Source organism: Macaca mulatta, chromosome 11 (assembly GCF_049350105.2).
Source record: "Macaca mulatta isolate MMU2019108-1 chromosome 11, T2T-MMU8v2.0, whole genome shotgun sequence".
NCBI classification, from domain to species: Eukaryota; Metazoa; Chordata; class Mammalia; order Primates; family Cercopithecidae; genus Macaca; species Macaca mulatta.
In genome coordinates, this window is record NC_133416.1 from 4,175,609 (window position 1) to 4,199,209 (window position 23,601).

Genomic DNA, 23,601 nt, shown 5'->3' on the forward strand with positions numbered 1-23,601 from the left:
CTCCCTGCTTGTTTGAGGGTATCTATTTTGTGGGTACCTGGAGGCAGCACCCTCCACCTGTAGTCTTATTTCTTGTGGCTCCCGTGCCAGCCTGTATCTCAAAAAACACTCTTTTGAGAGCCGAAGGGAACGCAGAGCCGCAAAGTGCAGGCGTCTGCATTCTGCCGTGCCCTCCTTGGCTCTCTCTGCCTGCTGCTCTTTTTTTCTTTTTTCTGTTGAATAAGCAAAAGCCAGAGCAAATGTATTCCTCGGATCTCAAATGAAAATGTGTAGTAATTGTTTCTTTTTGCTATTTTCGATATATTTCTGTTCTGTTCATTGAACTTGGTTCTTGGTGCCTCTTGCCAACTCACTATTTATCCCAGAGGTCATCCCCCCACCCTGCTGTTTGCCCTTTGTGAAATGGCGTCTTTCCCCTTCCCGGTTACGGTGGTGGGAACGCTTATCCTCACTGTGTGGGGGTGGGAGGGGCGCAGGGAGGGCCTGCTGGGTTCTGCCTTAACAGCTGCCACGTCCCGAGCCTCCCCCAGCCTATACTTGGTCAGAGGCCGCACACAACTCTGCTCATTCCAGGTGAGTAAAGCGCCTGGACTCAGACGTAATTGATTCTGACTGATACCCGGGTTGGGGTGTAATTAGCAGTCTTGATTTAATGGCATTGTGGCCTGAGACTGCTATCTTCTCCCTTGTATTTAAATGGTCATTTCCCTTGGCAGACAGTGAATTGGCATCAGACCTTGACGGTGGACCCTGAGCAAGTCACATCTCCGAGCCTCGGTTTCCTTAACCAGGGCGTTTGGTCATGATGTCATCTCACAAGGGGGCGAGCGGTAAATGGCAGCACTTCTCAGGCCCAGCTCACGTGGCACTTGGACATCATTTCCTGCCACTCTTAGGGAGGCAGATGTGCTGGGTTCCAGCCTCCTGGCTCTGGGCAAGTCACTTAGCTTCGGAGGCCTCCATCTGCTCACCTGTAAAATGGACTCATAGCAGTTGCCTTTTCGTCTCGTACAGCCAGGGAGAGGACTAAGGAGAAGCACAATCATAGGCTCATCGGGCTGGAAAGGGCTTTGGATAGTTTTAGTTTCAACTTTTTGTTTTATAGGTGGGGAAACCAAGACTCAAAGGAGTGAGTGACACCCAGGATGACTTGGCCCGCTAGCAGCACATAGTGTGCTGTGTTTGGGCTTCATGACATTGCTTCGTCTAAAGGCTTACCTGTCTGTTAACTCATAAACATATGCGGAGAGGCGCACCTCTCCATGTGTGGCGGTGGACGGACAGATGGCCCTTCTCCTGCCATATGCTCTGGCCTGTGCGAGCGTGAGGGACTGAAGGAGGTGGTGTAGCAACGCCCCGGGCTGGGGAGTCGCCCCTGTTGCTGAGCTGAAAACTTCCTTTGCTTCAGCGTTCCCACTTCCCTCCTTCACTCGGGCTCCCACAATCCATATTTGGCTGTCTATGAACCAGGGCCTCTGTGCCCAGCGTTGTGCTTGATGCTAGGGAATTGTGCAGAGAGGTCTGAAGGAAGGCTCCTGCCCTCAGGCAGCCATTTGTAGGCAGGACAGGCACCTGGCAAAGGTCAGTGCTAACAAGGCAGGAGAACGTCCTGGGGCCAGTGACGGCCAGTGGAGCCACTGCAGCGTGTTGGTGGGTGAGGGAGGATTGTGAGCCTGGAGGAGGAGGTGGGGCTTCAGCTGGGCCTCGATGGCTCTGGATTGGACCGAGAACAGTGCAAAGGGAAGAAGACGGCTTTTTAGATGGAAGGACATGCCGTGAGCAGGGCCTGGACGTAGAGGCGTGGAAGGTGCATTTTGTGAACTGGGTTTACACTGAAGAGCAAGGAAACTCTGTGAGAGGAGCATTTTTATTTGCAGAGTTTTTATCTGTGATTGGGCAGGCAGGTGTCTGAGTGATTTAGCTCACCCAGCACAGCACTTGGGACCATTACTTTGGCTCAGAGCATTGCTGAGAGCCTGACCGTACCTGTCGCTGTGACACTTGGCTCACCCGCCTCGAGGATGTAATGGGGCTGGAGGGAGGCAGGTGACCTCCCAATCGTCCCCGTCTGAGAGGCCTGGGTCAAATGGGGCACAGGGGACCCGGGGACGGGGGTGGGGATCCAGTCTTGCTTTGGATTTGCCTCGGCCCCTTCTGGGTCACAGAACAGCTTCCCGCCCGCCAGCCCGCCTCAGCCCGCCTCCTCTGGAGCTGGCTTTCCGCTTATCTTAATTTATTGATGAAAACTTGTTTTACGGTCCAGAGCACAGACGGCAGCAGCTCCCTGCCAAAAGAAAGCACGCCTGCAAATCGGGAAAGCAAGCCGCCTGCTGGAGATGGATGGCTGGGGACCGGCAGGACGGCAGAGGGAGTAGAGCCCATCTGGGCAGACGCTGCTGCAGACCTGGGTGGACAGGGCTTGGGGAGGCCCAGGAGCAGCCCCCGTGTGCCGGCTGGGGCCGGGGCAGCGGGGGCAGTGGAGGACCTCCCTGCCTGTCTCCACCGCAGGTTCCTGACTCACTGCTGGCCTCCATAACCTGGGGAATGACGGCTGCAGGCCGTAAATACTAATAATGGCTTTCATTTATAGTTGTGTACAAGGCGCCATGCTAGGAAGTTTATTTTCACGAACCTCATTTAATCCTGACGACAACTCTATGTGGTAGGTACCGTTAATTCCCATTTAAAACACAAGCACCAGAGAAAAAGTCGTTCTCTGCGGTTGCTGGCTGGTGAACGAGGGAACCTGGAACTTTAACCAGGTCTACCTGGACCCAAGGCCAGAGTCAGCCACGGCCGTCTCTGACCCACACCCTCCAACTCTGGCCAGTGTCTTGTCTCACACTGCGGCCACCTCTCCAGCCTGGTGCTGTTGGTCCAGCTGGCCCGGGTATTCCCAGGGTAGGACCCTGTCTCATGATCTTGTGTGCAGTAGAAGCCAGCGCAGTGCTGGGCTCAGGGCAGATGTGTGCAAGGCACCTGCTGAGTAACTCACTGGCTGGAGGATCCCACGAGCTGGTTACTCTTTTCCAAAAAGCAGAAATATTTTCAGCGGCTTCTGTGCTTTCCTCTAAAACTCCGCATCCTGGTGGGTCAAATAAGAAAACTCTCAACATCCCTGCTCACTACATCGGTCAGTTACAGGTCCCACGTAGAAAAGGGTCCAACTCCAAGGGCTCCAGTGTTTTCATCTGTAAAATGGGCTCCACTCAAGATCATCATCACCATTTGCAGAGACGCGGTACATGGAAGCGCCCTCTGGAAAACGAACGGCAAAGCGTTGTTATTCTTTCCATGAGCTCCTGTTTTGTGGAGATACGGGTGCAAAAAGGTCCACTGAGCTGCAGCTGTGTTTATTTTGTTCCTCCTTGCTTCCTCTTGGAGAATGGTGTAGCCAACAATTTTCACAGCTCTGGGAGAATCAGCAAAGCAGGTAGATGCCCTCGGCTGGACCACCACCTCCACCCTGAGCATCTGTCCGCTGCTCCCGTCTGCTGTGGCCATGTACCCGCTCCTTTCCCCACCCCACCACCCGGGCTGTGTGCCTGGCTTTCTCCACTTCTTGGCATGCCCGTGTCACCTCCCCCAACTCAGGTTGGGCTATGAATTTGTCGAACATGTTTAATACAATGAAATCTTAGATTTTTCTCAGGTCTGTAGGAGGCAGGTGGAGGTTGGAATCACAAGAGTCATAGCAAATTGTGTTAAAATCCCAGCTCTGTCAACTCCATGTGTGAGCTTAGACGGGATGCTCAACCTCCTTGATCCTTTGTAAAGTCCAGAGAAAATAACAGTAACTGCCTTGTATGGCATTTGTGGAAAGGGTGGGACACAGTTCCTGGCGTGTGATATGGGCTCAGTGAATGCCAGCTCTCTCCTCGGCTTGGCTGCCTCCGTCCCCACCAGAGTCATCACCAACACTGCTTTTTCATCCTGTCCTCCTTGGCTAGAAGGAGTGCTCCAGGCCCAGAGGCTTGCATCTGCACACTCTATCACAGCTAGCCTTCCTTTCTCAGAGCAGGCACGTGTCTGGGTGACACTCTTTCTGGCTTTCATGGGAAAGAGCCAGGCAGATGACCCAGATGCCAGCAGCGGGAGGTGGTGGGTAAGAATGTGGTTTTTGGAGTCAGATGTCCTGGGTCTCTTCATTCCTGAACCTCACTATACTTGTGTTTTCTCATATGCAAAATGGGGAGGACAAAGATGCCACTGGGTTGGGAGGATTAAATGAGGCAATAGAGGCAAAGCACTCAGACTAGCACTGGTGCACGATCGGCACTCGTCCACAGCCGCAGAGCATGAGGAGGAAGGGCAGGGAAGGCGGCCGTGGGCACTGGGAGCAGGTGCAGCTGTCCCACCAAGAGCTCCGTGACCTGGGACACGTTTGTCTGGGGAGACTGGACAGGCAGGCAGCTTTCAACGGAGTAACCTGAATTGCCGTGCACATGTTGCAGACAGGATGGGTCACAGCCTCCTGTGTGACCAGGAGAGCCCTGAAGTGGGCACAGCCTGGCACAGGGCAGGGAAGGATCTCATATTGTCACTTAAGTTGGTGCTGAGACCATCTCTGGCAGAGAGATCTGCACTGAACCATCCCGTGTCCCCCACGAAGCATGTCAGAAATGCCAAAATGCTGGCGTGGGTGGTCATAGCTCCTGGCTGGCAGTATAAATAATCAGGCTGTGGGCACAGGATCCCCAGGGAGAAGGTGCTCCACGTGTGTGGGCCCTGTCAAAGGGCTATAGCTAGAGAGAGTGTGCGTGGCTGTGTTGGGGCCAGAGGTGGACCTGGTTGTCAGGCAGTCTCTCCTGATACCTATTTGTGTAATTACGGTGTTACTTGCTGAGCTAGAGCCGTGGAAGATCACCCTCATTACATCATTGAAAGGGCCTCCGACCCACCATGGGTGGAGCCGAGGCAGCTGTGCTGAATGAGAAGCACCGAGTTTTAAAGTCTTCACTGTGTGACTTTTCTTCAACTCTGGGGGCACCTCCTTTCCCAAAACAGGGAGAATGGTCCCCAGCCCCTTCGCCATCCTGAAGAATGAGTTACAGTCTCCTGGATATTTGGAGCTCTTTGCCAGAAAGATGTAATGGGAACTCAAGGCATCCTTGTCCTGTTCTCCCTGCATTTTCCAAGGAGTTGGAGTAATAACATCTTGTACAGCATTTATATTCCGAGGAACACAAAGTGCTCGGCAGGCAGAGCCCTGTTCATCCCCACAGTGTCCCTGAGTGCTGGGGAGGTGCTCTTCTCTCTCTCTGGTTTATCAGAGAAACATCTCAGGAAGGTTAAGTGGCTTGCCAGAGCTGCACTGCACCTCCTGCTCCCCTGGGCTCCAGGTCCTGAGGTCTGGGCTGCCGATGGTTCTGCCTTCTGTGGGAAGCCCAGGTAGCCGCCAGTTATACTGCCGTCCTTGAAGGCTGGTTTCTGAAGCCCATCCTGCCCCCCACAGCAGCCCGGCTTCACAATTACTGTGTGCTCTGATGCTGTCAGAAATGCCTTTCTCCCCAGATGGACAAAATAAAACAAATTCAGGAAGGAAAAACTATGCTGGTGATTGGAAAATCCTTTCTCAGACCCCTCTGACAAGTTATTCTGAGTTCTTGGTGCCTTCCCTTCCACTTTACAGTGACCTTGGGAATTGAGACAGTGCCGTGTGCCGGGGCCCCAGGCTGCCTCCTCGTGCTTCCTCCCTGGGCAGCGGTGGCTCTGGGCATGCAGGTAACGAGAGGCACCTGAGCGTCCCCCACTCCTGCCCAGCGTAGAGTGCCCACCCTGCACATCATGCAGTGTTACTGGGTGCTGGTGGCCTGAGGCTCCACGCTGCCTTCTGTCCAGTGCTGACAAGTTCCAGAGTTTGGGGAAAAGGCATGTCCCAGGATCCTCCTCACCCCTACTCTCCCAGCAAAGGGCAGTCCTCCCACCGGCTCAGAGAACCGAAATGTCCAGTGGAGGCCATGACTGGTTTTTCAGCCTCCTTCTTGGGAGCTTCTTCCCCATTCCTGTTCCGTAGGTGCTACAGCCTGCCCTCCGTGTGTTCCTGCATAGGGATGGGAAACAGCTGTGCCCTCTTGCTCGCTTGATCTGCCCAGGGTCTGCAGCAGAGGCTTGCAGTCTAGGGGCCACATCCTCCCATGCCCAAAGTGAGCAGGAGCTGCATGGGCTGGTAGGAGCTTGGGATTGCTGAGTAACAAGCGCTCCCTGTGTGGTCCTTCTTCCCTGCACCCACCTGCACCCGCTCTTGTGATTGCACTGTGCATCCTCAGTCTGGGAAGAGCCCCTGACCCCACTACCCAAGCCCGGGACGGGCTTGATTGGGAAGCAGATGTGGTTCTGCCCCGTGTGCGCAGCCTGTCCTGGTAGGGCTGCAGCGGCAGTGGGAATCGATGTTTATGGACTGGTGAATGATCACTCCTCCTTTACAAGGCTGGCAGGTGCTCTGTATTATCCGCTGCTCTTTGGCATCCTGGCCACATGTCATTTTGTGGTCCTTCTGAGGGCTGTTCCTCAGGCTTTGTTCCTTCTGACAGCTTTGGCCCTACACCGGGCCCCTTGGGGGTTCTGGACGTGTCTCCACCTCCTCTTCCAGTTCGCCGTGGAGGAAGAAGGCCTGTGGGCCAATTTGAGAAGGTAGAAGATGCTGGTGCCTGAGAAAGTGGACCTGGGGCCTGCTGTCAGGTGGCCTGGGGATGGGGTACAGGTGGAGGTGCGGGAGGTGACCTGTCAGGTGGCCTGGGGATGGGGTACAGGTGGAAGTGCGGGAGGTGACCTGCATTGCCCTGTAGCCTTTCTCCCAGAAAGAGGCATGGCTTATAACGGGGTGTGTTGGGACGGCACATGGTAGATGCCCCCATCCCTCCCTGTCTCTGGTCCTTGCTATCTAGGCATTGCCATGTTGGGGACTGGGCCATCTCTCTCCCATGCCTTCGTCTTTGAAGCCCGGAACAGACTCAGGTTCTTCCTGCCCCCAGGGCTATACCAACCTAGAGTGTCACAGATGCCTTGATTGGAGCGAGCCCCCAGGCAGGGCAGGTGCCCCTCGCCGCCATACTGAGGCTAGGCCAGGAAGCCCAAACAGATGGGTAGCACTTCAACAGGGCCAACTCTGCCCCCAGCCAGGGGCCAGAGGACACCAAGCCCTTTGTGCAACTAGGGGCCAGGACTGCTGGTGACTGGGCATTTATCCCCCCACCCTGGGCCCTGACCCCCCGGAGGGTGGCAGGGGGCTGTCCCCAAAGTCTCAGGTAGAATCTCCTTCATCATGGACTCTACCATCCCAATATACACTTCAGGGTTTTAGATTGCAAGAGGTGTAGGTGTTGTAACAGGACTCACTCTCAAATGCTAGGGGTTTTGGTCAATTGGGGAAGGGTTACAAAGTTGGCTGGAGACAGTTGGCCCTCTTGAAACATAATTCACGAGCTTTATAACCGCAGAGGCTTGCAGCTCCCAAACACGATGCCCCTTAAGTTTGGCCATGGGTAGACATTCTCTCTTAGAACTATCTCACATGGAGAATAACCCCATTCTGGTATAATCAAAATGTAACTGGGTTGTAGATATGCAAATACTTTACGTAATGTTTATTTGGAGGAAAATTAGGCACAAAAATATGGGTGTGATCTCCCTGACACCTATGTAAGTTGGTGAGATTAGGGGCTGCAAAGTGAAGGTGTGAAGGTGAACTGGAGGCTTTGAGAGAAAGTGTGGGGACCAACAGTAATGACCAAGGAATCATGCCATCTGACTTGACGTATGCACAAGCTCAGTGTGAGACTGAACTGTGCTATGGCTGCCACTCAAGCCAATGGGGCCTTAGGCTGAATTACTTGAAGTATAGAGCTCAGAACGTAGGAGGGGAAGAGCTGGTCCTACCGTAGCTGGATCCTAGCTTTCAATTTGAGATAGGCCTGTTCTTAGTGGGCCTCTTGGGCAAAACTAGGATTGATGCATGTTAGCCACAGGGAAGTAGATTCTTGCATTAATAAGAAAGAATTCTTGACTGATTAGAGTTATGCAAAAAAAAAAAAAAAAAAAAAAAAAAGAATGGAGTGCATTGTGGGATGGTGAGCATTCGGACCCTGGGGGACCCCGTGTGACTGCATCCCGCTCCATGGTTCCACTGAGCAGTGGTCCTCCTGCCTGCTGGGCGACTTTGGCAAAGACGTGTTTGTGACTTTGTCCCTTCATTTCTCTCCATGCAGTATTGGAGGCATCGTCTGCTGTCTCTCCTCCCCTGCCCCTCCTGCCTCTCCCTTTATGGCTGTGAGAATGAACGAGCTGCGGGGGCCCTTGGAGGCCAGGGGTGTCTGAAATACAAAGCAGCGGCCGCGCTCCTGGCACTGATGTATTGTCTCTGCTCCCCACGATGAAGTTCTTGGCAGGTTGGCTTCTCCCAGAGCCAGGCAGGTTCATTACTAGCCGGCATGTCAGGCTGTGAAATTAAAGCTGTTTTGGTTTTTTTCCTTTTTTAAAATTCTCCACATCCACTAATTTATGAAATGCCATTAAATGTTGGGCCTGGCCTTGGCTCACAGAAACATTAGGGAGCACTGAGACCTAGCATTTGAAAATCTCCTGCAAGCAAAAAATGGATGAGGGTGTCAGGGGGGCCAGGGGCCAGGTTGGGGGCCACCAGTGACATCCGACGTGAGGATCCCAGGTGCCTTGTGGGGCTCTGCAGACACATGAGGCAGTGGGGATTAAAGCAGGGCAGCAGAGATGGCAGCAACATGAGGGCACTGGGGGTTCCAGGAGTGGGGAAGACGGGGTGCACTGGAGGCTGCTTTTTCAGGAGGGTTTACATGTCTGAGTCTGGTCCTGTTCCCCGGCTATGGCCTGCTCAGGCCCCTCCGTCCATCCCCATCATTCATTCATTCATTCATTCCTCCAGCAAATTTTTACCTAGTAATCCAGGCATGTTCTGGGCCCCATGATGGAAGAAAAATGGATAAGACGTGAACCTGGGTCCTAGAAGTGCATGCGTTTTTTTTTTTTGTTTGTTTGTTTGTTGTTTTTTCCAAAGTGCTAGGATTACAGGCATGAACCACTGGGCCCAGCTGTGCATGTTTTAGTGAGGGTGGGCAGCAAGTCTACGCAGAGGCCTGCGAGGTCCCAGATGTGGGCCTGGTGCTGGCAGAGGAGTCAGGCTTGGGGAGGGGCTGCTCCCACCAGTGGGGGACTGATGGCACCCATGAGACCATGAGATATGGGCAGTGGCTGCCCCTGGGTTCTAAGCAGCATGGAAGCAGGTGGAGAAGCTGAGGAAGGGGAAAGCTTGAAGGGGGAATTGTGTCCCTCACCCCCAGAGAAATAGGATGCCTGCTTGAAATATACATGACACATGGCAGAAGCCTGTATTGAAACCACAGGTAACATGGTTCAAACTGAAGACAAGGAAGACACTGTGGGGATATTAGCTAATTACAAGACTTAACAAATGAGGTGAGGCTGGAGTGTGGGCTCACTGTCTAGCCATAGCCTGACTGGCCTAAGTTTACCTGCTGTGTGTGTTTGGATGGGCCCCTGGTGACAGAGAAGATTCTGATACAGCCTGATGACTTGGGGCTTTTCTCTGTGCCGGGGGCCTGCACCCTCTCCCTCCTCCAGAGTCAGGGCAGGGCCCAGACCGGATCGCCCTGTGGGACTTGAAGGCATTGCCAGGAGTGAGGCCCTGCTCTAGGCTCTGTGGATTTAACCACAAACATGACAGACCCAAATCCTGGCCCTCAAGGGAGGCCATTGGCAAATGTAAGGATGGGATTCATCTTCCCAAATTTGGATGTGGATTTGTTCGTAGCCCTGATTTGAAGTTATTTTGAAATGCCTTCGGTTGGGGAAGGGGCAGGGGAGGCTTGGTACTCTGGCTAGTCCCTGGGTCTGCTCCTGCTCTGGGGAGGGCATCAGTTAGGCCTGGACCACACCAGGAGTGGCTGGTGACCTCCTGCGGATTGGTGCTAGCATTGCCTGGGGCCTGATCCCCTGAGTCACCCTGCCTCACCCCAGATTGTCCCATTGTGGGCTAGATTATAGCTCAGTCATCTCAGCTGAGACAACCCTCTGGTTTTGGAAGGGAATTTTCCCGAATGCCACCAGCTAAGCTCTCTGGCCCTGAGCTTTGGCTGTGCCACCACGGATGGGCCTTGCCTCCTTCCTGTGCTGTGTGCTGGGCTCCCTCCACAGGGGCGGCTCCCCTGCCCTGCACCTCCCTCTCCCGCTCCTGCCACACCCTCTCCCTGCCCACTGCGCTGGCTTCAGAGGTCAGCTTCCTGTCTTCCCGCCCTCCTGCCTGTGCGGGGCAGGCCTGGCTCTCCAAGACTTCACGGCCAACTGTCTCTGCTGTCACCTCCTCCCTCCTGCCCTTGCTCCCTTCCCGATCTCAGCCCTGGCTCTCCCCAGCTCCGGCTCACCAGCTGGAGTCTCCCCAGCACTTTGGGCACATCGCTGTCATTGGCGCTCCCTTCCCCACCGCTGGAGGGAACACATCAGGTTCTTTCTCCAATGGCTGTTCTCAAGGCGTTGACAGCCCAAGGGTGGGTGCCTGGCGGGGGGATAGGGTGTGGGGCAGGGTTTCTCAAACTCTATTGACAACTGGGGCCAGACAGTTCTTGACTGTGTGGGCCGTCCTGTGCGCTGCAGGGTGTTCAGCAGCAGCCCTGGCCTCTACTCACCAGAGGCCAGGAGCAGCCCCCCCGAGTTGTGGCAACCAAAAATGTCCCCAGACATGCCACATGTTCCCTGGGGAGCAGAATTGCTCGTGACTGGGAACCACTGGGCTGAGGGCTGAGAGCACCACGTCTCAGGCTGGGCTAACACTGCACCAGAGGGACCTGAGAAATGAATTCGTCCAAATCCCATGTTTTAAAGGAAACTGGGCCTCCGAGAGCTAAAGAATCTTAAGGTCACACCGGGAGCAGCATGATGAGAGAGGCATTTTAGGAAAAGGAATCAGGCAGCTCTATGCAGGCTGGGCTGGAAACCAGAGGCCAGGGGCAGGGAGGGCAGTGGGGGCCGTGATCTGGACATGGGACCCATGGCAAAGGCCTGGTCTTGGTGCCTGTGCCCTCTCAGTCGAGGTCCCCTGGGAGCAGGTGGTAGTAAAGCCTTCTGCACCAAATGCCAGAAACCAAGGTTTTGTCTCAGTCCAGCATTGTGACTGGGGACTTCCATGTCCCCGCCTTAGCTTCCTGGAAAATCAAGGCGTGACCTTTGTGTTTTCTTCTTGCCGGGAGGCTCTGATAGTGTTGGGCCATCGGAAGATGGGAGCAGAGGACTCAATTCGGCTGGAACCCCTTGAGGATGGGAGTGTGGCAGTGGGGATGTGTGTGGCACCCGCTGTACTGCGCTGGCCTCCTCACTGGGCAGATGTGCACCATGTGTGGAGTTGTGCCAGGCGGGGGCTGTGATGGATGCGGGAACAGGTTTGAGGGCTTGGAGAGGGAGGCTTCAGGTCCAGACTGTGCCCCCGTAGGGTAGACCACAAATCTTTCCTGGGGGCCTGGAGGACTTTGGACAGGAAATGGGAAAGGAAGCAGATTTGGGGACAGGGCACCAGCTATGTTCCCTGAGAGGTAGAAGGCTCCCGGCTGGGTCTGGCAAGGCCAAATCACAGGATGTGGAATGTGAAGTCAGAGAAGCAGTTTGAAGAGAGGTGACCAGGTCCTGGAGTTTCTGACCTAAGAGATTTTCCTAGATGGAGGCTTCCGAGCATCCCAGCACTTCCCCCAGGAGGGAAGTGGAGAGAGGGGCTCGGAAGGGGCCCCCCTCCCTGCAGGTACACCCACAGTGGGAAACCGCGTCAGGAGGAAGCTGTACTTTGAGAACTTTTCCAGGCCCGAGGAGGATCCAGGCTCTGAGCTCTGGGGTCCTGCGTGTCTCCAGCTGCAGTGGGTGGGGGGGGGGCCCTGCGGCTCCCCCTGCAGCCAGTACCTGCCGCAGCAGGGTTTGCGCTGACTCATTCCAGGGTCTGGCTTTTAGAGCCATAAATCTTCAGCATGAAGATCATAAATTCTCCATGGTATGATTAATGAAAGAAAAATTGAGACGGCAGCATAGAAACTGACCGGATTGAAGAAAAGTCAGTGACTATTTGGATGAAAGTTTCAGCCATCACTGGCGAACCCAGAGCTTCTGAACCAGCCTGGAGCGCCACCTAGTGGCCGCAGTGGGGATAGCCCCCGTTCCCCGGCGAAGCTTTCTGATGGCCCAGTTGGGCGATGCTGTGGGTCTGAGTGTGCCCATTCCTTGGGAGCCCTGACCTGGTTCTATGTGGGGCTGCCCCCGGGGACAGGGGGTGCAGGCCCACTCTCCGCAGTATGAAGGACCCAGGCAGCTGTGGGACGTACCTCATTCGGACCCCCGTCCAGCTCCTTGCACTGTCTCTGGGTTAGTAATACGTGGAGGTGTCTGCTCCCACCTTTTTCTTCAGGCACTGTGTGGACCACCTTTCTGGTTCCCCATTTATCAAAATCCTGCTCATTCTTCAAAGCCCAGCAAGGCTTGTCAATGCCACCTTCAAAACATCTCACATTGGCCCATTTCTCACCGCTCCTCCGTAGCCTCCTGGTATGAGTCGTCCCCAGCTCCCGCCTCCCAGTAGCCTCCCAGTTGCTCTCCTGGCCTCCCTCGGGCCGTCCCGTGGTCGCTTCTCCAAACAGCAGCCAGAGTGATCTGCGGAAAACCTCAGTGAGGTCTTGTCAGTCTCCAGCTCCGGGGCCTTCCCGTCACACTGAGGACACCTGCACGTTTCCTTTACCTGTGAGGTCCCAGCTGGCCTGGCCCCCGGCCACCCCGCCTGCCTTGTCTCCTACCGCATGTCACCTCACTCAGTGTTGTAGCAGACAGCCAGCGTGCTCCTCCTTGGCTGGCCAGGCTCCTTCCCACTCCGGGGCTTTTGCACCTGCTGTTCCCTCTGGAATGTTCTTCCCCCAGATAGTTATGTTGCTCCCTCCCCCTGTTTATTTGGGTTTTTGCTTAAACGCCACCTCTTCCAAGACACCTTCCCTGCCCACACCCTCCCAGTTATTTTCTGGCTCTTTACATAGCCGTATTTTTCTTCGTGGCACATGTCAGCAGCTGAAGTTGTGTCATTTGTTGCTTACCTAAGGTCAGTGTCTCCTGTACGAATCTACTCTTCCTGAAGGCAGGGTCTTTGCCAGTGAGGTGTACCACTGTCTCCCCAGCTCGGAGAACAGCGCCTGGCGCTGAACACGCAGGTGTTGGGTTTGTGGAGGAATAAGCGAAGGAGATGCCCTTCCTCAGGGAAGCATCTGTCCCCTCCCCTCGCCTTCCCGTGGGCATCACTACCCTGCCTAATTGCGGGTTGCCTTGTCTCAGCCCCAAGCCTCTGTTTCCTCCCAGGAGCCAGAGCAGCTTGGGAGCAGGGGCTGGGCTGATTCCTGGTTTCAGCATAGTCAGCACAGGCCCTGGCACGGAACAACTGCCAGGGAAGTGCCTTTCCAGCGAGCAGTGCCCGGAGCTGGCCACCCACTTCACGTAGCTTATTCCATTCTAATTCTTACAACAGTCCGAAAGGAAGGGGATGACATTCTCACTCTGCATACGAGAGGTTTGCAAGCTCACACCGCCAGGATAAGCTAGAACCGGGAGTCCTGTTCAGGTCTATGACTCCCAAGCCCTTACCCCCTGCACGTTCACCCGGCATGGAATGTTCTCGTCCTTCATCCGCCCCAAGTCCACCCACCCTTTAGGGACTGCCTCCTTCAACTGGCTTCCGTGACTGCGACGGTGATCGCCTCCTCTGAACGCCCGTAGCGTTGACTGGGCACCAGTCCCTCCCACCTGGGAGTGTAAATGTTGCACTTTTATAGCTCCCATCCAGCCAGAACAGAGACCTCAGGCAAACAGGTCTCTAAAGTGGTTGTAGCTTTTCTGACATGGCACACTGCATGCCGTAGGCACTCAATAAATACTATTTGACTGATTGATTGGTTCCTTAGACTCAGCAAACTTCCCCTGAGCTGGCGGAGGGAGTGGGGGAGTGCCAGCTAGATCGAGCATGAAATCAGGCAGATGTGGAGATTTGCGGCCAGTGAAATGGAAGCTTCCCAGGTGGAGCTGGTGGCGCCGGCAGCCCCGGGGGTGCTGTTGGGGAGAGTTACTTTTCGGTTTTGGGGCCGATCATGCCAGAGGCTGGCTTATTATGTGGATGTTGAAGGCAGCCATGGACTCCCATGTCCCACACACTGGCCAGGCCCGCAGCCAGCTGGTGACTGCCTCCTTTCTCCATCTGTGGGAAATTGTCCTTCAGACTCCAGTGGACAAATGGCCCTTCAGGTCAGAGTAACAGGACCCAGTCGCTGGAAGTTCTGGCTCCAAGAAACCCGACTCCGAGGGTCCCTTCCCACCTCCGGAGATGAAGTCTTTCTTGCTTTCCCTGGCCGCAGTTCTCCCCTCTCACCAGACCTCCGTCTTGGACACTGGGGCCTCTTCTCCATCACGCAGAGTAACCTAACCGCTCACATGTGCCCAGTACCTTCCATGTATTTGTCATGTATTCTGCCTCTGTGTGGTTTAATCCATCCTCAGAGTGACCTGGGAGGCTCGTGAAGCTGGCACCGTCTCCGTTGTCACATGGGGAGACTGAGGCACAGAGAGGCTAGGGGACCGTCTGGATCACACAACCGACATGCTTTGGGTCTGCGGCCATGCCCGACGGTAGTCCCGTTCTCACCTTGTCGGTTCTTACTTTGTCTGTGTCTCAGAGCATAGGGTGGGGGCCTGCAGGGTTCCCAGGTCCGTGGACGAGTGTGAGAGCAGCGCCAGGCTAATGGGCTTTCCTTCCTCTCCAGCTCTGTGGCTGTGGGCTGCTTGGAGTGGGCATCTGGCTCTCCGTGTCCCAAGGCAACTTTGCCACCTTCTCCCCCAGCTTCCCTTCGTTGTCTGCAGCCAACCTGGTCATCGCCATAGGCACCATTGTTATGGTGACGGGCTTCCTCGGCTGCCTGGGGGCCATCAAGGAGAACAAGTGCCTCCTGCTCAGCGTAAGTTATGTCCGAATCTCCAGCCCCTCCAACTCCTGATCTCCTTGCACTTGCACCCCTGGGACAGGCAAGACCTGGAACACTAGCCACCTGGGTGTCCAACCTGAGAACAGGGAAACTGCTTCTAGATTGGCTATGCATACCCCTAGTTGTCCCTCCCACTCCCTGATGAGTCAGCTCCTTTATGCCCCTGTCCTAGCTATCTGGGTTTCCTCAGGAGGAACTGGCCTCTCCCAGACCTGGGAAGCCCCACCTAGGCGCCACCTGTCCCTGCCTTCCACGCCCTCCTTGTCCTCAACCCTGCCCATTGCCACCTACCCATGCCTGGCCCTTTCCTTTCCAGTTTTTCATCGTCCTGTTGGTCATCCTCCTAGCAGAGCTGATCTTACTCATCCTCTTCTTTGTCTACATGGACAAGGTAAGCCTTGCCAGATGGGAGGGGCATATGGAATTTCACTACCCTTTGAGTTGGGCCAAGCAGGCCAGGGGCCCTTCCCTGGCCAGAGGAAGAGTGCTGGCAAGCAGCACCTGTGCAGAAAGGAAGACGGAACCATGGGTTGGGAAAGCTACTGAGGAAAGGCCAGTTGGAAGGTTTTGATGGGGGGAGCATGGGGCGGGCAAATTTGGAGGATGGGGGAGTTGTATAGTCCCAGGAAGTGGAATCCTCTGCATGACCAGCGATGGCAGGGGGCTGCCTCTGGCGCTCGCGAGCTCCCTGTCACTGGAAGGAATTAAGCTACTTGGAGAAGGGATTCACACCTCCTCAGGTGGTTGGGCTGGGTGATTTGAGAGCAACCCATGAGAAACCAGGAGGAACTCTCTGGACGAAGCTGGCTGAGCAGGACTGACAGCACAGGGAGGCCGTTTCCTGCACTAGAGCCCTTGAGGACGGGCGCTGCTCCTGGGTTCAGGAGGATGGTGGGTGGCCCCCTATGACCTCCCCAGGCTGGGCAGTTTGCAGTCACGAGCGAAGTTGGCCAGGATTTCAGTCTCTTGGGGTGTGGCAGGCCCTTTGGTACCATGCACTCCAGAACTGTGTAAGGAGCAGTTCTTTTGTTTTGTTTTGTTTTGTTTTTTGAGATGGAGTCTCGCTCTGTGGCCCAGGCTGGAGTGCAGTGGCGCGATCTCGGCTCACTGCAAGCTCCGCCTCCCGGGTTCACGCCATTCTCCTGCCTCAGCCTCCGAGTAGCTGGGACTACAGGCACCTGTCACCTCGCCCGGCTAATTTTTTTGTATTTTTAGTAGAGACAGGGTTTCACCGTGTTAGCCAAGATGGTCTCGATCTCCTGCCCTCGTGATCCACCCGCCTCGGCCTCCCAAAGTGCAGGAGCAGTTCTTGAAGTAGCTGCCTGAGCCACACCGAAAGTTAGAGACGTCGTTAGGATGAGAAAGAATAATTTTTTAGTTTTGCACTTGTGAAAGGGAAGAAAGAACAACGGTGAGAGATTTCTCTGTGCCAGCCCTGTTCTTGGCCCTTTTATGAGAATTGTTTCTCTTAGTTCTTACAACAGCACCATGAGTAGATACGGCTATTCAATATCAGGTAGAACAGCAGTGAGGGAGGTGCAAGGTCACATGACCTGTCTTCCTCCCTTAGTTCCCAGGGTGTGTTTTGAGGGGGGCAGTCTGTGGGGAAGCTGTGTAGTGGGGGGCGAGGGTGGCAGAGTGGCCTGTGTGTGTGGCTGGTCCTGGGATGGGAGAGCGGAGGCACGTGGTGTGTTTTTTGCCTCTGTGTGTTACAGCCCTGGCCCTGAGTTTAGCTCTGCCGGGAGGCGGTGGGTGCACCAAGGCCTGCTGTATTCTGAAGCTGGGAGTGTGTGCCTACCCCCGCAGCTCTGTTGGGCCAGCAGAGCCCCCCACCCCAGTGGGCAGGGCCTTCCAGACCAGCTGCCTCCCCTGCCTTCCTCACCCCTCATCTGTCACCCACCATCCTGGGTGGCCTGAGGTGGGCCGGAGAGACAAGCTGCGTCCTGATCCTAACCGTCTCGCTGTGTCCCTGCACCTGACAGGTGAACGAGAACGCCAAGAAGGACCTGAAGGAAGGACTGCTGCTGTACCACACGGAGAACAACGTGGGGCTGAAGAACGCCTGGAACATCATCCAGGCTGAGGTGCGGGCTGGGCCACACTGGCGGGGCCAGGCAGGGAGGACGGGTGGCAGCCGGCACTTCTAGCTGCCTTCCCAGGTGACCTGACCCGGCAACTGTACTTTCTGGGCTTTAGCCGGGAGTGGGATGGTACCACCGGGGCATTTGCCTGAACTGCCGAGTCAGACGTGGTACAGCAGGGCGCAGCTAGAGAGAGATGAGGACACAGGTAGGGGCAGGCCTAAGAGAGCTGTGGCTGAGCTTTGGGATGAATGACTGAATTTATTTTAGCAATGATTTGCCTCTGTGATGGGGCTTGGCTTAGGTGGGGAGGCCCTGGCTGTAAGAGGAAAACGAGTCCGTACTCCCAGACGCACCCATGTTAAGCCCTGGCGAGGGGCCGGCAGGGGCTTGAGTGGCAGTCAGCTTGGGACGGTTTACAGAAGGAGCAGGGGTGCTGGTGGAGAGGTGCCCAGCCTGACGGTGGGCCGCATTGCCCCTCCCACTCTGGTCTCCAGGAGGGAGCGCTCACTTGCTTCCCCAGTGGGCCCGGCTGAAGCCCAAAGAAGGGACGAGAAGCAAGCCCTTTGTCTCCTCCCTTAACTCCAGGGTGGCCACTTTTTGGGGGGGCTGGAGTTGGCCTGGGCAAGGGAAGGCCCAGGGGAGGAAGGGGCAGGCCGTGGCATGTCTGACTGCCCCTTCCATTCCTGCCGGCCAGATGCGATGCTGTGGCGTCACTGACTACACAGACTGGTACCCGGTGCTGGGGGAGAACACGGTTCCCGACCGCTGCTGCATGGAGAACTCCCAGGGCTGCGGGCGCAACGCCACCACGCCTTTGTGGAGAACGGTGAGGCTGGGGATGGGCCGCTTGGGTCCAAGAGCCCATGTGTGGATGTCCTGGCACAAGGAGACCTATAGCGAGGGCTGGGCCCAGGACACTGAGAGGTTGGCTGAATGTGGCGTGGGGTAGGGGCTCACAAAATAAAGCAGAAAGGCAGATGGAAAATGGGGAGTGGGGCTGGACCCACAGTTGGGAGAGTCAGAGGGTGAGGGGTTGAATGGGGTCTGAGGCTGTGCAGCTGGCCTTGCAGGTGGGGCGGAGGCTGCACCAAGGGAGGGGGACAGGGCTGAGGCCAGGGAGGGCTGGGAGGTAAGAGCAAGGACGAGGTGGAAGGAGAGAGTGAGGTGGGGGCCAGGCTGCAGGGAGCGCATGGTTGGGCTGGGACCCTAATGTCGTGGGCCTCGCTCCCCAGGGCTGCTATGAGAAGGTGAAGATGTGGTTCGATGACAATAAGCACGTGCTGGGCACGGTGGGGATGTGCATCCTCATCATGCAGGTAAGAGGGGCGTCCCCAGCAGCTGGCCTCAGCGCAGAGGGAAGGAAGCACAGAGAAGTGAAGGAAGTGTTGGTTCATGGTGGAGGGACTGGAGTTCATCACAGCTTTTCAAGCTTGGCAGCTGTGCCTGCTGCCGTTTTCTGTGAGCTCTGACCTGAGAGCACCTCAGCACTGACCGTGGTGCTCAGGGCTGCCTGTGGCCAGGCCTAGGCTGGGATATTGAAGCTGGAGTCACCCTCCGTGGGTTCCCCCAGTTCTTCCCGAACCTTGAGCCCAGAGAACCATGCAAGGCACACACGGTATCCCCCGGTCACCGTCTTTACAGCCTGTGCATACGGCACACTGTCTGTGGTGACTGTGAGACCACAGCGGGCTTCCTTCTGCCTCCTGCGCTTGTCTGGGTCCCCAGCTCCTTTGAGATCCAGGAGGGGAGGGACACAAACAAGTAGTGCCATCGTCCTGAGCACACATCATTGGTGAGACGGCCCTGTTGCTGCCACAGCATCGCACCTTGTATTCTACAAGCAGATAGGAGAGGATTGGCAGGAGTCCTGTTTTTTTCTTTTTGTAAGTGACAGGGTCTCACTTTGTTGCTCAGGTTGGAGTGCAGTGGCGCCCTTATAGCTCGCTGCAGCCACAAACTCCTGGGCTCAAGCAGTCGTCTCACTTCAGCCTCTCAAGCAGCTGGGACTACAGGCGTATACACCACCATACCTGAATGACTGAAAACTTTTTTTAAAAAATAGAGATGGGGCCTCCCTCTGTTGCCCAGGCTGATCTCAAGCCATCCTCCCACCTTGGCCTCCTAAGTGCCACTGTGCCCGGCTGGCCTGAGTCCTGAACGATCCCTGCCACCTCCCACTCCCCACCTTGGCTCCTGTGAGCCCCCACTTAGGGCCAGGTCCTCCGTGCATCCCGTGCCCGCAGCACCCCTCTGAGTGGGCATGCGCACGCGTCCTGCCGAGGTTTGGTGGCTTCTGGTCTAACAGCGCCACGAGGCTGAGCCAGCGTTCACCTGTGTGTGACCTCTGTTCGCAGTTTTCTTCATTTCTTCATGCCACAAGCATTTTCCTGGCACACCCGTGGCCATCCCTGCTTGCTCCAGGTGCCCTGTGACATCCCAAGCCTCTTGGGGCTGAGGTCAGGTCCAGGCTGCTGCAGCTCCTGCCTCAGGCCCCTCCCCGTGTCTTTCTTTCAGATCCTGGGCATGGCCTTCTCCATGACCCTTTTCCAGCACATCCACCGGACTGGTAAGAAGTACGACGCATGAGCGGGCTGGCCGGGAGTGCCCGCCCCGCCCTGCTGCCCCGTGGAGGGAAGAAGATTGAGCTTTGTGTCGCCTGCCTGCACTCTCCAGATGTGACCCCTGCACCCACCCACCCTGGCCTGCCCTACCCCACCTACCCTGCCTCAGCCTCGGACTTCTCAGTGGGTGGAGTGCCAGGGAGGAGGAGGCACACGGAGACCTGGGGCTCGGGGCACCTGGATTCCTGCATCTGCATATGCGTATTTGCCAAAGACGACAGGGTGGGCTGGGGTGCACTCAGGAGGAACCCCCAGCACTGATGGGCTTCTGCCCCTGCCCTTCCTCACACTGACACTTTGTCCCCACGTGGGGTGGGGAGCAGAGTGCCCGCCCCGTGGAGATACCGCCCCAGCAGGGGCTGCTACGTCCATGGCCACCATGGGGCACTTGGCGGGGCGGGGGGTCTGCCAGCCTCTGGGCAAGGCCCCTGGAGCATCTCGCCCAGGCTTTTTATACCTTACAATGTAACTTTTTTTATTTTATTTTACTCTACGATTATTCAGGAATATTATCTCTCAGATAAGTTTAGGGTTAGATTTCTGATTTGTAACTTTTTACTGTGTTGATTTCTTTAATGGTTTGAATTTTTTTCCCTGAGGGTGAGGGATGGGTGGGAAGAGAGGACATCTGTCCAGTCTCAATCAGGACAGACCACCGTGCGACACTCGGGAGGCTCTCGGATGGGGCGTGCCTGCGCCCTCAGAACGTGTGGGAAGGAGGGGCCGTGGACGGGATGCAGGACCTTGCCAGGCTGGTGTCTGAGGACGGGAGCCTGGGAGAGGTGGGTGGAGCATGAAGCAGGCTGGAGTCGCCCCTGCACAGGAGGTGGCGTTTGCTGACTAATGGAGCTGGAAAGGCCAGGGCAGGGGGGCCCACGGTGCTGGAGAAACGCTTTGCCAGGAATGTGGCAGAGCTAGAGGGGTCCTTAGACTTTTCGCTGAGGAGCAGTTGTTGGCATTTTCTTTCTTCCTTCCTCCCGCTCTCTGCTGGCACAGGAGGCTTCCCCTTCCACCCCGTGTGGGTGCTCCCACAGCAGGCTCCGCACACCCCAGTTATTTCACACATTCCTGCTAGAAACTGTCAGACAGATACCTCTGTAGTTCGGATGCTGCTCACTTTCTCCCTTGCTTCTGGAAGGGGAAGCAGTCCTTAGCTTTTGCTGTGCCGGGACAGTGGCAGGGGATCCACGGGGGCGGGGACCCACGGTCGTCCCCACCAGCCTTGCTCGGCTGTGGGTTGCCCTGCTGGGAAGGAGGGAATCACGTCCAACTGGGTCCCAAGATCTTCGCCGCCTTCCCTGGGGCCATGGACAGCAGCAGTGGGTTGGGTGGGATCGTGTCGTCTGGGATCCCAAGGAGAAGAAATACGGAAAACCCAAAGGAGGTCAGACTGGCTCTTGTTACCGGAGCCACGGGAAGAAAGCAGCCGGAGTCATGCATGTGCAGAGCTGGGCCTGGGAGAGAAACAGGCTGGGGAGTGAGGCGGGGAGTGGGGTTTGGCTGCAGCAGGGTGCCCCTCCAAACTGCAGCTGGGCTGGCGTACTGTTTTGCAGTCCAAAAGGTGGCGGATCCATGGGACTGAGCATGGGGACCTTACCCACTAGCCAGCATCTAGTGCACTTGCTCAGGTGGGGCCGTGGAGGGCGGCTGCCTTTCCTTTACAGTTTGTCTTGTCACCCTGGTTTCCCACTGCGGCCAGGTCTCTTCTCCAGCCTCCACCTGTCTGTCTGCTCCAAGAGCTGAGACACAGCCACTCAGCACCAGTCACTCCTCTGTTCACCTTAAGTAACACACACATCGGGACCAGGAGGATAGAACTGTTGGCATTATCAGGACTCGTGTTTTGCGGGGGTGGGAGTTGAGAGGAGGGTGGTCTTGTGAGTTGGGCAAGGTAAAGACCGCTTCGCTGAGGCAGGGGCGGTGGTGCCGATGGAACCCGGGGAGGCCCACATTTGAGCAAAGCTGCCCTTCCCTTGTCCCCTGGCCTGGCTTCGTGGTAAGGAGCTTCAGCCACCTCCTCAGGAACCCCCAGAGTGCAGATTCTGGAGCAGACACACCCTGGCGGAGAGACACTCGGCACACAGGTGCTCCAGTTGCACGGTGGGACCCGGGGCCTCGTGCGTTTCTCGCTGTGGGTGGGGTGGGTGGGTTGGTTTGTGCCTATCAATGCAATTTTTAATTTTTGTTAATATCAACAGCAAAAGCCGAGTGCGTTGGGAGACGTGCAACCTCCCTGAAAATCTTTTCTGTTGCTGGAGTGCTTCAGGGGTGGCCTCTGGCCCCAGAGCCTTTGCCACAGTGCCCCTACCAGCCCCCACCTCATCCGTCTGTTTGCAGAGCCTCATCTACAGGTCCCCACGCTGCCTTCTTTACTCGCTGTGCGCTTGGCTGTTTTGTTATTTGGCTGAGTCTACGTTGGGCGGAAGTCCCTGTGCGCGGAATGGGTGTTCCTCCAAGCCCCTTCCACTCGGAGGGCCACACCCGGCGATGCCAGTGAAGGTGGCACAGCCTCTCTTCAGTTTCTCTTGACTGTGATCTCACTGGGGCAGAATTCCCCGGAGAGAATTCCCTCACTCACGGCTCCCTCTGCCAGAGTTAGTTCAATCAGGTCTGATGTGAGCAATTTACACACTTGTTGCAGAAAGTCCCTCAGGGTTTGTAGAGGACTCAGGGGGCATCCGCTGCAGACTCAGCCTTTCTGTGCAGCCATCTTGCAGCAGGGGTGAGCGGGCACAGGCTGCGAGCTGCCCTTGGGTGGTGGTAGCAGGGGTCAAGGTGCAAGTCTCCCCCTGCACCCCTCCCCCAGCTTGCGCCTTGTCACTCCCTCTCCCTCCAGCATGGGCCTGCGTCTCAGGCTCTCTGGAAGGGCGGCCCTGCCCCAGACCCTCTTGCAGATGTCCTGGTTTGACTTGGAACTAGGTGGCCATCTTTCCAGGCTTTGGTGGCCAAAGAGCAGTCCAGGTGGATGGAAGTGGCTGTCCCCTCCTCTCCAGCCCCTGCCCACCCACCGGTGGAGGTGCTAACTAGCAGGGACGTGGCATAGGATGGGAGCTGGGTGCGAGCTGTTTGGGGTCCATTCTTTGTCCCTCAGCCTCTCAGAGTCCGGCCAGCCCTTGTGTTCCCATGCCCCCCACTTTCCTCCTCCCCACTGCAGTGAGGCAATAGTCCAGGGTGGGGCCTGGCCTCCCTGCCCTGATTGGGCACTCAGGAGGTGAGGCCTGGGGGGCTTCCTGCCCACTCCTTGCCCACCTGCCTGCCCCCGGGCAGCACGGGAGGGAGAGCAGGGTGAGCACGCTTGTTGGTTTCAGATGCACTTTCTGCTTGCGATGCCGTATCTGTGCGTTCCTTCATCCTGGTCCTGGCTTTATGGAACACCATGTTTTTAGCATGTTTTTAAATAAAAACCAATAAAGTGTCAAAAGCACAGCAGGCTGTCTCTCAGTGGTGTGTATTGTTCACTCAGCCAAAACTGTGACGTATGTTGTGGTTGGTGTGAGGGACCCAGATGGATCAGATACCACTCCTGCTGTTCACCCAAGACACACCCCCACGGGGACCTCCTCTCTCTTTTGGGGCCCAGGTTACAGATCTGCTGGCGCGGGGAGGGTCTCAGTCCTCTCTGGGTGCCTGAGGAATCTTCACATCGCCCCTTGAAACAGGCTGGATCGGGGTCAGTCCCAGTGCCCGAGCCCTCTGCGTGAGAGGCCGTAGTCCTGTCTCCGTACACCCATCACACATGGCCAGTCCTGTGGCCGGGCCCCTAAGTGTATGGTGGGAGGGGTATGGAATAAGGCAATTATAGCTTCCAGGAGGGGAAGGGGCCTCCTGTGGGGGTGGGGGCTGTCAGTTTCAGAAGCGGTGTTC

General features: G+C 56.3%; 1 protein-coding gene and 1 pseudogene across 11 annotated transcripts in view; both read left to right on the forward strand.

Moving 5' to 3' along the window:
• TSPAN9 (tetraspanin 9) overlaps window positions 1-23,163 on the forward strand; it is a 210,644-nt gene extending 187,481 nt beyond the window's left edge. For all 10 annotated transcript variants that reach the window (XM_028829166.2, XM_028829167.2, XM_077953297.1 and 7 more), the window contains 6 exons: window positions 14,814-15,005; window positions 15,349-15,423; window positions 17,015-17,116; window positions 17,811-17,942; window positions 18,349-18,432; window positions 19,631-23,163. In XM_028829166.2, the coding sequence (XP_028684999.1) occupies window positions 14,814-15,005; window positions 15,349-15,423; window positions 17,015-17,116; window positions 17,811-17,942; window positions 18,349-18,432; window positions 19,631-19,702 (657 nt within the window). In that variant the 3' untranslated portion in view covers window positions 19,703-23,163. The remainder of the gene's footprint in view (window positions 1-14,813; window positions 15,006-15,348; window positions 15,424-17,014; window positions 17,117-17,810; window positions 17,943-18,348; window positions 18,433-19,630) is intronic.
• Window positions 21,530-23,163, forward strand: LOC100430701 (uncharacterized; annotated as a pseudogene). The gene has a single exon (XR_003720480.2). The product of XR_003720480.2 is annotated as an uncharacterized LOC100430701 (transcript).
• Window positions 23,164-23,601: the final 438 nt, after the last annotated feature.